This window comes from Miniopterus schreibersii (assembly GCF_964146895.1).
Source record: "Miniopterus schreibersii genome assembly, chromosome: 11".
In the NCBI taxonomy this organism is placed as follows: Eukaryota; Metazoa; Chordata; class Mammalia; order Chiroptera; family Miniopteridae; genus Miniopterus; species Miniopterus schreibersii.
In genome coordinates, this window is record NC_138111.1 from 30,835,930 (window position 1) to 30,853,014 (window position 17,085).

The 17,085-nt window shown below is 41.4% G+C and overlaps 1 protein-coding gene across 1 annotated transcript in view; it reads left to right on the forward strand.

Moving 5' to 3' along the window:
- Positions 1–5,373: 5,373 nt before the first annotated feature.
- Positions 5,374–17,085, forward strand: part of SLC28A3 (solute carrier family 28 member 3) — a 52,204-nt gene continuing 40,492 nt past the window's right edge. The window contains exon 1 of the mRNA XM_081151205.1: positions 5,374–5,599. Within this exon, the coding sequence (XP_081007331.1) occupies positions 5,522–5,599 (78 nt within the window). The 5' untranslated portion in view covers positions 5,374–5,521. The remainder of the gene's footprint in view (positions 5,600–17,085) is intronic.

The following is a 17,085-nucleotide window of genomic DNA, read 5'->3' on the forward strand; positions in this document are numbered from 1 at the left end:
TGGACTTCAGCTTAATTCTTACTCATATTTGAACCTCTCTCTTTGCAACTCTCTTCAGCAGCAGCTCTTGTGCCACTTGAAAAGAGTTCTTCAGACCGCAGACCAAAAATCACTCCCTTGAGGTGGTGGCAGTGGGGGCCAGGAAAAAGAGGTCCTACTATGAATTCTGGAAAGAAAACTACCCCCAGTTTGCAGCCCTTACATGTGCTGGTCTGTCTCCTGTAGACTGGTTTTCTTCCCTGCCCCCAGGGGTTGTCTGCAAGCTGTTGACTTCTGGGATTTGCAGATTTCGTAATGTGGTGCTGCTTCTTTTTTGTCTTCAGGTTATTTCTCCAGGGGAAAAGGCAGCAATTTCCTCAAATCCATACAAATGTGAAGAAAAGCACTGCTGTTGGTTATTGCTGTTTTTTATGGTGTAAGATAAAAATAGTAAAAGAGAAAAATATATCTTATGTAAATTAACCATTTCACTGTCTACGTACACAACTGACAAAGAAACTTGAATTTATACATTTGCATATACATGAATAATTCAGAAAACATTTTTTGTAACTTTTCACTCTGATATAATTTTGAACTTATAGAAAAGTTGCAAGAATAGCAAAGACTCTCATAATTTAATCAGATTCACAAGTAAAATGTTGCCTGGTTTTTTTAATTCTCATACGCACTTATATTTCATGTCATTGCTTTTTCTTCTGAGCCATTTGGGAATAAATTTCAGACATCATCCGCCTTTATTCCTAAATTCTCCAATGTCTAGCTAAGGACATTCTCTCATATGACTGAAAAAATAAAGAATGCTCCAGCTTCTCTGACTGAATTAATAACAACGGGAAAACAAAGAGCTTCCCTAACATTTCTTACTAAGGCACTAAACCATGGGAATGGTCATATCTTTTACAGTTTCTTTGTGTGTGTGTTTTTACTTTTTCATTGAACTTATGGGGGTGCCATTGATTAACAAAATTATATAGTTTTCAGGTGTACGATTCTATAATGTATTATCTGTATTGTATTGTGCTTTTACAGTTCCAGCACTACAGACCAATAACTATAGAAATCAGTGCCTGTTCTTGCTACATCCTGATAAAAATTCACCTGGGTGGGGAGGCTGGGGACAATTTAAATGTGTATTTGAAATAAAAAAATACTTTGGGATGGTTTTTTAACAAAATCACGTTTGCGGTTAGATTTTGTTTTTCAACACTCCCCAATTAATATTGATATTTAATTCCATTCAACCTACTGTGCTAAAAACAATGATCTGGAAATAATTAAACTACAGTTTCAACACATTTAATTATTTTCAGACCCTAACCCCAGACTCCCTGACACCAGGGGGCACCATGACTCAACCTTATCTTTCCTATACAGAACATTCCTTCCATTTGCTGTAAAACTGTAATCATTGAAATGTATGCACCCTAATTGAAACTTCTGACACACCAGATGTACTTTTTGCTTACAACTCTGCCTATATAAGCACCTCCCATGTTTCCAAAGCTAGAGCACTGTTAAAAAAGTTTCTTGAAGCTCTGCTCTCAGGCTGTAAGGCCTAAATAAAAATCTTTCTAATACTTTCAGAGATTCAGATTCTTTTTGTTGACATAACCATTGTACAATTAGCAAGATGAGGAAATTTCATATGGAGACATTACGATGACCAAAATTTAAATTTGGTCAATTGTCCCAATTGTTGTCTTCTGTAACAATGGACCCACTACAGGATGGTGTGTTGCTCTTATTTGTCAGGTATCTTTGATGTTCTGCGATCTGGAATGGTTTGTCTGCCTTCTTTGTCTTTCATGACCTTAACAATTTTGAAAACTACAGGCCAGTTATGTTGTAAAATCTCCTTCTTTTGGCTCTAATGTCTTTACTATCAGATTCGGACTGTGCATTTTGGGCAAGAATACCACAGAAGCGATGTGTCCTCCTCACTGCATCATATCAAGAGGCACATCATGTCTCTTTGTCCCATTCTTGGTGGCCATTTGGTTAAGGTGGTGTCTTGTAGAGTTGAAAGGGTCTTTTATCTCATTTTTCTGATGATAGTTCCATATTCAAATTGGCAAACTGAGCCATAGCTTCTACCAAGGTACCATTATTTTAAGTGATAACCCTACATATCAAGTTAATTCTTTTTTTTTTTTTTTTTTTAATCCTTACCTGAGGATATTTTTTCCATTGCTTTTCAGACAGAGAGAGTGGAGGGGGGAGAGAGAGAAGGATATTGATGTGAGAGAGACACATCAACTGGCTGCCTCCCGAAAGCACCCTGGCCGGGGCCAGGGGTCGAGCCTGCAACTGAGGTACATGACCTTGGCTGGAATCGAACCTGGGACCCTTCAGTCCACAGGCTGATGCTCTAACCACTGAGCCAAACCGGCTAGGGCAATTTTTTTATTATTATTATTTAATTTTTCATTTTTAAAATACAGTTGACATCAATATTAGTTTCAGGTGTACAGCATAATGGTTAGATATTTATATAATTTGCAAAGTGATGCCCCTGATAAGTCTAATTCCCAGCACTGCACAGCGTTCTTCCTTGCACAGTGACATGCTCTCAAAAACTCTTCAAGTTTACTGTCTACAGCCAAGGCCCAGAAAAATCAACAGGTAGTTGCATTTTTTTAATCCTCACCTGAGGATATGTTTTTATTGATTTTTAGAGAGAGGATGGAAGAGAGAGAGAGAGAGAGAGAAACATCGATGTGAAAGAGAAATACCGATCAGTTGCCTCGGGAACACCTCCTGACCAGGAATCGCCACCTTTCTATATATGGGACGCCACCACAACCACCTGTGCCACCTGGCCAGGGGGACTGTTGTATTTTAAAAGGTTCACGTGACACTGTCTACAAGAACATCAGTCATTTGAGTCAAGTTTGTACAATTATAACCATAAATGGCAGAATGAATATTTTCCTTTTCCTCCAGAGAATAAGTTTCCTCCATAACCTTAAACTAGATTGAGTCTTGAGTTCATCTATCTGGTTGCAACAATTGGTCTGTTCCAAGAGTTTAACCATATACGTTTCCCACATTATCTGCCTTCTGTTTCTCTGCATCTCTTTTGATCACTTCCAGTCTGACTTTTTGTATTTGGTAACACTGTGACTACTTATTTTGGCAAATCACAATTATGGGGAAAGAACTGATAAAAATTCCCAAGTCTCCATTCATCAGAGAATCAAGGAGATAACACATAAAGAAGGCTTGGAGAGTGCTGATAAATGGGGAGGACTCGGAATAGGGGTCCAGGAACACAAAGTAAACAAGACCTCAGGGGTCATCTTTCCCACAGTGCCAATATGGTGGGGATTTGGGAGAGACACTGGCCTGACCAGTCCAGCAGGGGGTGTTATGCTTTCTTACGTAAATGCACATAACACTTGCTCAACCATAGGGCACCTGGCTTCAGGTAAAAAGATGCACCTAGCCCTGGCCAGGTAACTCAACTGGTTAAAGCGCCATCCTGATATACCAAGGTTGTGGGTTTGATCTTTGGTCAGGGCACATGCAAGAATCAATCAATGAATATATTAATAAGTGGAACAACAAATCGATGTTTCTCTCTCTCCCCTTTCCTCTCTCTCTAAAATCAATCAATCAATCAATCAATGTACGTAAAACACATGCAAATCACTTTGTAACGATCATTTTGCCTTTTTTCCCCGGCATATTAAGGTATCTTACAACAAATTTACTATGTGCCAGGCATTATTCCATGTGTTTTTAAGTATATTAACACATTTGCCATCTCAGTAATAGTGTAAAACGGGTACTATTATTCCCATTTTGTAGATGAAGAACCTGAGGCCCAGAGAACACATAACTTGTCTGAATTCATATGGCTAGTAAGTCAGGGCTGAGCCCAGAATTCCTGTAAAGGGTGAGGAAGTGAATATCTTAGCCTTGAGCCATGCAATCTCTGTTGAAACTACCCAACCCTACCTTTGTGGAGCAATAGCCACCAAAGACAAAACATAGATGAAAGGGTATGTTTGTGTTCCAAAGAAATTTGATTTATGGGCACTGAAATTTGAATTTCGTATAATTTGCATGTGCCATGAAATATTCATCCTTTTGATTTTTTCAACCACTTAAAAATCTAAAAAGCATTCTTTTTTTTTTTAAAGGATATGGATTTTATTTATTTATTTATTTATTTATTTATTTATTTACGTTCACCCTCACCCAAGAACATGCTTAAGAGAGAGAAAGGCAGTGAGAGAGAAGCATGAATCAGTTGCCTTCTGCAGGTGCCCCAACCAGGGATCGAACTTGCAACTCAAGTAGTATGGGCCCTGACGGGGAATCGAACCAGTTCAGCAACCTTTCAGTGCACAGGATGACACTCAACCAACTAAGCCACTCCATCTTAACTCTCAGGTTCTATAAAAACATCAGCAGGCTGGGTTTAGCTCTTGAGCTGTAGTTTTCTGCAGTAAGTGGTAAAGCCAGGACTTGAACCCAAGCAGTGTGGTTCTACTCACATGCAGGCTCCCTCTCATGATAATAGTCAAATACAATAGTGCTCTTTATAGAAAACTCAGCTAAGTACATAGGAGAAACTAACAACCATCCATAAAGCCACAACTCAGAAATAACCACTAGTAATATTTGATAGTTTCTTTTACTCTTTTGTCCACTGTATGCAATATTCAATTTATTAATTCTAGTTTTTCACTTATCATAAGCGTTTTCTACATTTCCACATAGGCCACACAATTATCATACTTAATAGATACATAATAGTTCATTTTAAATGTACTATTTTGAAAGAGTCCTATAGCTAATAATTTCCTAAAGCAAAGGATCCATTTATAATGAGCAGTTGATCACCTTTCATTTATCTGCCACATATTTGCATTTCTAGGAGTGGGATTTTTAAAAGCAACCCAATCTACAGAAAGGAATAGAGGAAAACAGCTTTGGAATCCACCATACGTGGATTTGGCGTCTCTTTGTGCTTTTATTAGCCAAGTGATCCTGAGTATATTGTTAACTTCCCACACCTCAGTTTTGCCTTGTTCTGAAAATAAACAGAGACTAACATATATAATGAAGTACTGAGCATCTTCCCAGCACAGCACAGTGGTCACTTGGTTGCAGCCAGCCCTTACGTTCCCTGCCACCCCACCACTCCTAGCCTCCAACACCGCCCACAGGAAACAGATTCATTCACTCGTGGACATAAAGAGAGTGTCCTTTTCTGCTTAGTGCAGGACATGAGTTTTCTCCCTGGAGTGAGAATGGGCCGGCCATCAAGGGGAAATAGGAAGGATTTTAATGAGGTGGGCGGACCTGAATTGAAAGCCTCCACCCCACCCACCTTTCCTGCCCCGCCCCAATGAGGAGGGTGCTCTTGAAATTTTCAGACTGAAGAAGTGCCCAGGTTTCTACTATAGCAGGTGGCATTCTGACATCAGCAGAGGCTGTGTTCGTCTTCCCAGGTACAGAGCAACTCCATACCAGACATCTGAAAGGACTTCAGAGGCCAGGCAATCCCATGAGCAGCCAAGCACCCATGGAGCTGAAGACTGTGACCACTTCCGAAGCCAAAGGCTACAGAAACACGGGCTTCCAGGTGAGCAGAAGTTTCATCTATTTTTAAGACCAAGTAAATGGAAACAATCCTCTTTCCTCACCTCCTTGGCAACTTTCTTAACTAAAGCAGTAGGGTAATTAAAACCCAGTACGATTTTTAATATCACTCTTTAAGCCTATTGTTTCTCCTTCTTGGCTTGACAAACCTGAAAAGTCTCTTTTTTTTTTTTTTTTTTTTGCATATATGAAGCCCTTTTTTTTTTTTACAGTTTCTTTATTGTTGAAAATATTACAGATGTCCCTTTTTTATCCCCATGGATCCCCTCCACCCCTCATCCATCCCACCCCCAGGCTTTCCCCATACCAATGTCTGTGTCCATGGGTTATGCTTATAAACATATCAATTTCTTTGAGTAATCTCTCCCCACCTGAAAAGTCTCTTTTAACCGGAACCTATTTTGATCCCTGACTTGCCTTGTCACTTAGAAACAAAACTGTCTTCTCCTGCTTTTGTCTCAGTGGCTCCAGGCATGGATACAGTATTTCCTTGTAGACCAGGTGAGAAAGGATAGGGGAAATTCAGATCCTGAATGATATTCAAGCCTCAGGGCTTCTTTCCCTTAAACCAGGTCCCAGAGTCTCTGTCAGATGGTGGCGTCAGTGCCTACGCCTGTGCAGCCAGGTTATGCAAATCAGTCCCCTGTCACCAACCAAAACTCACTGAGTGATTAATGCTGCTTGCCCAGGGCTGGGTGCCACAGAGCTCCAGGAGTCCCATCCTTGGGAAACACAGGCTGTTCCGACTGGGTCTATCTAGCCTGGGGATTTTTCAGGGCTGTTCCTAAGTGTGCTTCCTTTCCTGGGCTGACATTCAACATGGGACCCTGCAATTCCTCGGATGTCAGAGTCACTAAACAGGAAAAACAAAATTTTAGGCATTAGCAAAAAAGGAACAAGGAAGGTAAAAGGGCTTTGATACAAGTTCTGACTTGTCCACTCACAGTTATTAAAATTTCCCCAAGCCTCAATCCAGTTGCCTGCACAATGGTCAGAGTGAAGCTCATCCCATAGGTTACAAGTGTAGGGGGAAGAGAAAACTATTTTCCCTACCCTCTTGGATTCAGTGCCTGGCATCTGTGAATTAAACTGATAAATGATAGATTTACAGGAAAAGAGGCATAGGAGATTTATTAATATTTTTAATTTTACCTGCACTGGGCTTTATAGAAAAGAAGTGAAAAACTTGAAGAGGCAGGAAGACTCAGGGGCTTATATACCATTTTAACAAAGAACCAGCAAATGTGACGAAGCGACTGAACAAAGGAAAGCGAGGTTGGGTTTTTAGGGCCAGTAAATTGTGGGAAACTGACTGGGAAGTATCCTGGGAGAACTACTGGAAGATAAGGTTTTTAGTGAGATTTGTTTATGCCGTCTTACCTCGATGTCATCTCTCTTTCCAGTGAGAAGGGTTGTTCACTCTTTCTGGTGGGGGGGGGGGGCACATGCACCGGGGAAATGTATGCCCTGCTTTAGGGCAGAGAGAGGAAGAGAAAGAGCTCTTCCTGTGTCTGCTTTTTGTCAATTGCCTTTAACTCAAAAAATTATTATGACAAAGTGGCATATTTTGGGGTGGCATATCTTCCTCACTCGCAGAAGGGTTAAATGAGAAAGAAAAAAAAAGCATAAAGCAGAGGGCCTATTATAATCCAAGGGAATTAAAGGAGTGGACTGAGATAAAGAGGCAAAGTGTATGTGGCAACAAGACAGGGGCATCTGCTAAGGAGAAAGGTCCATGTCAGGAGCAAGTGGCTGCTGGTCAGTGAGGAGACACGCCAACCGTGGCCCTGTTTTCTTTTTTTCTTTTTATTGGTGTCAATGACCATATGCCCTATTTTCTTTTTTTCCTTTTTTTAAATATGTTTTTATTGATTTTTAGAGAGAGAGGAAGGGAGAAGGGTAGAGAGATAGAAACATCGATGAGAGAGAAACATCATTGATTGGCTGTCTCCTGCACGCCCCCTACTGGAGATGGAGCCTGCAACCCAGGCTTGTGCCCTGACTTGGAACTGAACCAGTGGCCTCTTGGTTCCTGCGTCAGCGTTCAAATACTGACCCACACCAGCCAGGCATATGCCCTGTTTTCTATCCCTCACTCTCTTCTATCAAAATAGAACATCTCCAGACCTCAGGGTACAGAGCAAGGTATCTCAAACCCAGCAGAGCACTGCACACCAACACCAATCAACGGTGGCCAGGTTATTTCTTCCAATGCTTGCTTTTCCACAAGAATTTTCAGGGACATGTGTTTACTCAGCAAAACCACTAACTGCCCTCTAGACATGGCCGTTGCTAGGAAGATATCCTAACTCCAGAAGGAATAATACACTATTCCGGCCCTCAAGGAACAGGGCAGGCAGAAACAAATAAGCAATCATAATTATAATATAATGTGATATAAAACAAAAACAAAAAAATAACCCTAGAGGTTGGCACCAAATACCTTGTAAATAAATGTAGGTGGAGCTGGGCTGACTGTGAGTCTGTGACAGGTAGGCAGGATTCCACAGCTGAACAGGGAGGGATGTCAACAGAGCGCTGCAGGCAAAAAGAACTGTCTGTGCGCAGGCCCAGGGGCCTGAAAGAGCATGTGTGCCAGAGATAAGAGGTGAGGATGGGGAGTGAGGGAAGGGGGCAGGCTGGCATCAGATCATAAGGCCTCTGCGTGTGCTGAGGCATTTGAGAAGGAACCAATCAGAATTAACACTATCCAATGATTACTTTTTAAAGAGTATTCTACTATCCTTGTTGAAGGTGGACAGAAATGGAAAGAGATGTGCGTGTGTGTGGTGGGACACCAGTTAGGAGATTGGTATAACAATCCAAACTACGTTGGAGGCAGTGGAAACCAACGCTGGGTGGGGAAGTCCGACTGCTGGTACAGAGCCTTCAGCACTGGAACTGACTAGAGTCCGGAGTAAGAGCTGCTGATTCTGAAGTTTTCGATTTTCTCTTCTGTAAGGAAGGATAATAATATCTTATGTCAGGGTTGTTGAGAGAATTAAGTGAGCTAATATAAATTTTTAAGATGTATGCCACATATGTAAAAAGCAAACAAAACAGTTCTTATTCCATTCAGGCTGTATAAACAAAATATCACAAACTGGGTGTCTTACAAACAGAAATTTATTTCTCACAGTTTTAAAGTCCAAGATGAAGGCACCAGCAGGCTCCAGGTCCAGGGAGGACCCACTGATACTGACCTCAAGTTCGGCTGCCTGTCACTTCAAAAACCAATACTTGAGAGACAGATGCTGATGGAAGGAAAGACACAGTTTGCTCAAGTGCCAGCTGCATGAGAAGAGGGCCGACTCCCATCCCAAACACCGTCTTAAAATCTCAGCGCAAGCAGGGGGTTTATTAGGAGGGAGAGGGAAAGCAGAACAAAGAAATCAGGGGAAGAAGGGTTGAAAGTTCTCTACAGTAAGTCAGCACAATTCATTCTGATGCTTATCTGAAAACTGGTCCGGTTTTCATGCTTGAGAGTCAGCACATCTCCCGGAGCCAGAAGGTCCAGTTGCTGGAGTCAGCCTCCTCCCCTGAAGCTAGTTCCTAGAACTCTTACACATGTAGGCCACTCATCCACAGGTTACATATTAGTTAGCAATTCATCTTTAACAAAAACACTTCTAACAGAAACAGAGGGGTGGGTTACACCTCTAGAAGAACAGAGGGGTGGGTTACAGCAGCTCCTCAGAGACAGCGTCTTCTAGCTGTGTCCTCACATGGAAGAAGGTGCCGGAGACCTCTCTGAGGTCTCTTATGAGAGCACTAGTTCTGTTCATGAGGGCCCTGCCTTCATGATGTAATCACCTCCCAAAGTGTCCACTTCCTAATATCACCACATTGGGAATTAGGGCGTTAGCATATGGATTTGTGGGGGACAGAAACATCGGACCATAGCAAATGCCTAGCACACAGAATGAACATAATAATAGTAGCCCTTGGTGCTGGGGCAGGTTAAGGAGACTGGTGAGTCAACATTTCTAGCTTGAGATGTTAACCTGGAAGTTTATTTAGATAGGAAATATAGGAATCAGGTTGGAGCAAGGAAGAGATTGAATTTGTTTGGAGGCCTGTTGGTTGAAATTCAGGTGATTTCGTATACCTAGATAAAGAGAGAGATGCAGCAGGAAACGTAGACAGAGCTGCACCTGGAACCTAGAAGGGGTCATCATTCATCTGGGGGCCATTAGCGCAGAGATGGGCCATGGGTGTGGATGAGACCATGTGGAGAAAGCTGGGAAGCACCAGTGTCGAAGGAGCTGGAAAATCAGAGAAGTAGAGGAAGTGTCAGGGGAGCCAAGGGAAAAGAGAGCTATCAGGTCAACAGTAGAACGAGATAAGTTCATTTGCTTTGCCAGTTACTGGTGACCTTGAGGGAGTGCGAAGGGGCAGTTTATGTTATGAGTGGGAGTTAAGAGACTGGAGACAATGAGGGCAGAAGGGACAGGGAACAGGGGACGGGAGAGAGAGACAGGCTCTGGAGGCAAGAATGGGGTTGTAGGAAGGGAGATTTTTTATTTTAAAAAATTTTTGCATTGTGAAATGTGACATGCAGAAACACAGAGAACCAAATATACAACTTATTATAAAGTGCCACCCAGGTTAAGAAACAGGATATTGCCATTTCTCAGCTCAGAGGCCCCAACCGGGTGCATTCTCTCATAACTGCCTCCTTCCCCCAGGGTCACAACTATCCCAGCTTTATGGTAATTACTTCCCTGCTTTGCTTTATACCTTAACTTTTTCTAATTATGAATCCAAGCACCACCTTTGCCTGTTTTTTAACTTTATGCGATAAGAAAAACTTTGCTCATTGCAAAACGTTTATCTAGAATTAGGCAAGAAGAATCATGTTGTAACTGGCTTCTTTAGTTCAGCACAATATTTCTAAGATTCGGCTGTAGTGTTGGATGTAACGAGTTCATCCAATTTCATCAATATACAGTATTCTCCATAAATATTACACAGTCTGTCTATTTTTACTGTTAGTGGATAGTTGTTAAGTGTGAAGGTTTTGAAAGCTTTTACAAAAAACAAAGCTATGAATACCCTTGTATGTGAGTTTATTCTGGAGCTACACCTAAGGAGTGGAATTGCTAGGTTACCGAGAATGCATATATATTTTTAACTTTAGTAATAAGGCCAAAATGGTTTCCTAAGTGGGTTTACCAATTTATACTCCCATCCACAGAGTGTGAGTTCCTATTACTCCATAGCCTCCTCAATATTTATCTGGCTTTTTAACTTCAGGGATTCTGGTAGGTGTATAGTAGTATATCATTGAGGTTTAATTTTAATTTTTGTATGTGATTGGCCATTAGATGCCTCCTTTATGAAATACTTGCTCAAGTCTCTTGCTCATTTTCTTTACTGGATTTTGTCTTTATGAGGAAGTCAGTTGGCTGGAAACCACTTAGGACAGTCTGGAGACAGGACTGGATGGGAAATGTGCCTCCACCCTGCACACACAGAGGAAGGCTGCGCTACTCCATGAACTGCCAGTTAGGTAGAGAGTGTGTGCAATGGAGGTTAAAAATTTGAGAGGGCATATAAGTGCTGGAACATTGGCATAAACTTCTAACCCAGACACTTTGAATATAAAAGGTCCGAGGTTAGAAGCAATTATGCAAAGTAAAGAGGAAGAGTCTTGTTTCTCCAACACTCTAGTCAGGGAGGGCAACTTCATCACACTCAGGTTTTTCAGTAGGTTTTCAGACAGCTCAGGACAAGCCTGGCTGGAGCTAGCTAGATGCTTTTTTTTTTTTTTCCAACAAGTGAATTAAAACATAGAAAACACATGACAATATAGCACTTTGCTTTTGTGAAAAAAGTTTTAAAAATTGCATTCTCTACTGTGTCCTCAGATCTGTATGATCATTCCTAGACCTACTTATTTCTAAAGGAAAACAACCTAGATGACTACAAAACCCATGTCGTTTCCATGACATGTGAGGGGATGGACTTAATGATTTTGTTTTTTCCTCATACAAGCATTCCTGAAATGGTTCCCTTCAGAAAAAAAAAGGCAGGGAGGCAGACTACTTACTCATCAGTAATTAATGCATCGGAAGGAAAACACGAAATCATTAATAATGTGGATAAAAGTAGATATTAGCAGAGGACAAGGGCAGATCTGTCTAATGGAAATATAGTGCAAGCCACATACGTAATTATAAATTTTTCTACAAGTCCATTAAAGATGTAAAATGAAACAGGTTTAATTTATTTTAACAATATAGCTTATTTAACCTAATATATTGGAAATATTATCAATTCAAAATAATTTTTATCAATGTAAAATTATTGAGGTGCTTTTTTACATTCTTTGTTTCATATTAAGTCTTTAAAAGCCAGTGGTGTTTTTACACTTACAGTACATGCCAATTTTAATGCTAAATTTTTATCAAAAATACTTGATCTATATTTAGGTTTCATAAAATGCATAGTTGAAAAAGTAAGTTCATACCCAAGTTTCAAACATACTTAGATGTTTTCCAATAAGTGAATTTCTCATGTTCATTTAAAATTTTAAATTAGTTAAAATTTAAATAAAATTGACATTCAGGTTCTCAGTTGCACTAGTTACATTTCAAGCATTTAGTAGGCACATATGTTGATGACTCAGGTAAGGTACATATTTTTTGGTTTGGAAAGATACCAAAAAAATCTGATTATCCCTGCCCTGTAAGGACCTCACCACTAAGTTTATGTCACCAAATAAAGCAAAGTAACAACTTTAGATTTGCCTGGTTTTAGTAATTTATCTTTTCCCTCCATCTCTCTCTCTTTGGGTCTCTTTAAAATTTTTCTGGACCTTTCTATGTTGGGAAGTTTGTGATTACTAAACCAATCTTTTTACTTGGTATAGGTTTGGGATTTTTTTTTTTTTCTTCTTGAGTCAGTTTTGGTAATTCGTGTTTTTCTAGGAATTTGCCCATTTCATCTATGTTATTTAATTTGTTGGCATACAGTTGTTCACAGTATTTGCTTTGTGTTTCTGTAGGTTGGTAATAATGTCCTACAACCAATAAATCTCCCAGTCTTTGCCGAGGTCACTGTGTGCACGTTAGGGGGTTGCCTTCAGTGCTCAGAAAAGCTCTTTATGTTCCTACATCAACTTTATGTTCTCCTGCACTTCCTGCTTCTGTTGGGTCTCAAGATCCCCCAGAGATGAGAGCTCTGGTCCTTCTCAGGTCTTTCTCACTCTCAGGTCCTTCCCACACATGAACATGACCTTGAGCTAATGGATTCCCAAGAATGTCAGCACTTTTCAAAGCCCCTTACAAATATCTCATTCTATCTCATTCTTTAAATTTTTGCTTAGCTTTTTTTTTTTCTCCAGCTGTTATCACTGCTTCAGGGAAGATCCCTTTATTAACAGTTGCTTCCAGGGAAATCATGGGAGGTGAGCTCTGAGTCAGATCAAATACAGACAAGCCTTGTGGGATTTTCTAAAGGAACTTCAAGACAGGTCAAATAATGGCAGTTATCTGCAAATTTTGCCCCCTCCATAGGCTGTTAGGCTGCCAGCTTTCATTGCAGTTGCAGAGTTGTTTTCCAAGGCTATCGTGAGTCTGGGGAGAGTGGAAGAGGACTAGAAAATAAAGACACCAGAAATCTTTCTGCTCTAATTGGAATTTAGTTGTTTTACGTGAAAGAAAGAAGAAGAAAACACTGTCTGGATTGCTGTGAGCCTTTGATTAATTCCCAGATTTCTAGAAAAAGTGATTTTGACCACTTTTCCAGCATTCTCGTTGCTTTTATGAAGGAGAACTTTGGAGGTCCTTACTCCACCATCCTGTTAATGTCACCAACAACCTTAGATTTAAGTGGCAGAGTCAGACATGCTTTAGAGAGAGCGAAAGTAGCCTAGGCTGAAATACATTGATGCTCAGTCATGTGTAGAGCAAGGATTAAGGTTCTGAGGCTTACAACCATCACTGTTACCTTTTACTAAAACTCGAGGAAGCATTCAGGCATCTAATGGTCACAGGAAAAGTAAAGGAGCAAAGGGAGATTAAGTGCTATTTTTTTCCCTGCCATGAATGTCCCAAGAGAGATGCCCTCTTGATCTGAATAGGCTTCTTCTGAGGCTCTGCATGTTGACTGCTGGTTTGTTATCCATCTCTTGTCCTACATGGATTGCCACACACTTGTCATGTTAGCAATGACTGGAAGCCCCGATCAGACATGGGAAAACCAGTTTCCATTGGCCTACAAGGCAATGTGTCCTACAAGCGAGTCCCCCAACCCTCAGAGGGAAGGCCACAGAGATTTTTAGAAACATGTTCTATCTCAGTTAAGGCAGGACCAAGACTGGTTACCAGGCTCTAGTTTTGTTTTTGTTTTTCACTGCTGATTATAAAACTTCCACTCCATAGTCCTTTCATTTAAAATGAGGGTGGTGGTGCTTGCTGGCCCATCTCATCCAGACACTGTTTATTGATGTTGATGAGAAGCTGGGCTTTGGGTGCTAGCTGAACTCATCAAATTTAAAAAAAATAAAATCAAAGGTGGGAGTATTTGGAATTTTATATATAACAGATTATTGTGAGCATGAACCTCAAGTCTCTTTCGTGCCATAGAAGTTTAGAATTCTGTCTTCAAATTGCAGATTTAGGCAGACACAGTGCCACATGATTTTCATTCTAAGCTGGGATCTGGATCTGGAAGTGTCTAATTTGAATCACACGTAGGCTAACATGTTTGACCCAGAAGCCACTCACACCCTGGGCATGCCTGATTGTTCTCCCTTCTTCCTTTGAAAGGGAGGGAGGGAGGGAGGGAGGGAGGGAGGGAGGGAGGGAGGGAGGAAGGAAGGAAGGAAGGAAGGAAGGAAGGAAGGAAGGAAGGAAGGAAGGAAGGAAGGAAGGAAGGAAGGAAAGGGAGGGAGGGAGGGAGGGAGGGAGGGAGGGAGGGAGGGAGGGAGGGAGGGAGGGAGGGAGGGAGGAAGGAAGGAAGGAAGAAAGGAAAGAAAGAAAGAAAGAAAGAAAGAAAGAAAGAAAGAAAGAAAGAAAGAAAGAAAGAAAGAAAGAAAGAAAGAAAGAAAGAAAGATGGATGTTATACACATCGTGTGTCCTTTAGATGCAAATAAAAAGGGAGGTTTCTTATGAAAACCCTATGAATCACATGGTCAAGGAGCCTCCCATGGTGTTCAGGAACAAAGTAGATGATTACTAGGAATGGTTAAATCAGGAAGCAGGGAAATATATTTGAAGACTTTTTAATGTTCCTTTCCAATCTCCTGGTTCTGCAAATTCAAGACCAAAACTCTTTGATATAAACCATGACATTTATTGATTCAACAAATTTACTGAGCTCTGACATAGTGCCAGGCATTATGCTAGGAGATGGAAACAGAGAGCTACTGTTTGGTTAAAATTAGTTAATAGTGGCCAACTAGTACGACACAGAGTGTACAAAGCACTATTCATCACATAAGAAGGTGAGTTCATCTAGGCTGGGGGTTGGGGAATATTTCCCAAATATTCCAAATGAACCCTTACAGGTTTTCATTCTTTCACTCTTTCATTCCAAATATACATTGAGCGTCTACTCTGTGGTAGGTGGAAGGAAATGCCCAGTAGAGCGCGAATAACTCCCCAAACTACCATGTCAAGAACTACTTTTTCCATATTACATTATGTGGAGAAGTCCAGGCCATGAATGGGAAGGCGTGAGAGGCATGAGCAGGGAGGCAGAAAGGGTGATAAAGACAGGCACCCAGCAACAGAGGCCAGTCGGTTCCGATTTACCTCAAGGTACTTTGCTAATTTCAAAATCTTCGTCCCAAGAACCCAAAACCAATAAGTTTAGGTTTATAACTAAATTTCTATATTCTGTGGACTGAGGAACATTTCAGAAAAAAACTAGCCTGCCAGATTATAAGAGGTTGTAACTCTTCCAGGAAACATGGTCAGAAAGTAATTCATTAATGTGAGGCAAAGCCCTTGACACCATGAGGAAGTGTCAGTTCATAATCCAAAAGGGGTCACGACAGATATATCTGCCCTCCTTCTCGGCTCTCGGGGGGTCTGACCCTCCCGACCTGCTCATCTTCGGGAGCATACCAGAGATCCAAACAGCACAACCGATAAAGTTGTGCAGTTGTCTGCTGATGGCTCCTACTTCTCTGTCAGTGTCCCTCCCTTTCAACTAGACCCCTTTTCAACTTTGCTAACTTTTGAAGAATTTTTATTTTTCTAATTCCAGTTATTGCATCCTGAGTTTCTCATGCACCCAAATCCACTGGTTCAGGGACATTTGCAAGGAGAAAGTTGGTTAGAGAGCACTGTTCTAACTTGTGCAGCCATGGAGATTTAAAATAAAGAAATGCTCACCGAAGGCCAGACCCATGCAGATAAAGGAGGTGGGCATCAAAGGTTGCGTGGCATGTTGGATCTGGCAAGGAGACAAAGGCACACAAAGCTGACAAAAAGTCCCGCCTCCTATTGACCCACAGGTCTGCTTCTCATTCCCCTGTGGGGCGTGAGGCCTTTGGGTCAGGGAACAAGAAACAAAGAAGGGGAGGAAGAATTTAGAAAGCACAGATGGGGGTAAGAGGTAGTGTGCAATACTCCACCGGGTGTGGAAACGCCAAGGGGCCTCTCTTTACGAGAAAGCGGGCGAGGGAGGCAGAGGTGAGCTCCGGAGGCGCCGGGAGGGGCAGGTGACAGCCGCGCTGACCCCCTGCTCAGTGAAGCACGAGGGTGGCAACGTTCTGACCCCTCTGACTGCTGGAGGTTTGCCTACTAAAACAAACCAAAGGAGGAAATAAGACTAAGGAGAACTAATAGATCCAGAGGGATTATACACTTCTTTCTTTCTTTTTTCTTTTTTTTTGTCTCAACTGTAGGAAGGTGTTTTGCTGGTAAGAGTTATTTCCAGTTGCCCGTGACTCAATGGGTTGCATCTTTGGAATTTCAAACACAGGCGAGTTTATTCCAATTAACCTATCCAAGTAGTGCCTTGAACTTTTTAATACGCCTTATCATGACTATAATTAAATACTCAATTGTATAATTTACGGTCGACTAAACTTTCTATGAACAGGAATTATATATACAATGCCCAGCAACCAGCAGTGCGCGGCCCTCAGTGAGTGCACAGTAAATACGTGTTAGAGGAGTGAATGAGAATGCGGGGGACAGAGCCCCCAGGAACTGTGCGTGACATTAAGGGTCATGAGTGAAGGTTGATAGGGCATAGGAGAGGGGGTGAGAAGTCCAGATGGTAAGAGTAAACTAGCAAAATACATTACCACAGACGTTAGGGACATAAGTACTTTAAGGGGGAAGTGGTCCACCAATAAAATAAAAATTGGATTTAGGGCAAATGGAAACCATTGATACCTTGGCAGGTGTGATCTCCACAGCATGGCGGGAGTGGAAGCCACACTGGAATGGGTTGAAGAGTGCATATGAGGGAAGATGTGGAACCAGTGTCATAGTCCATTCAGGCTG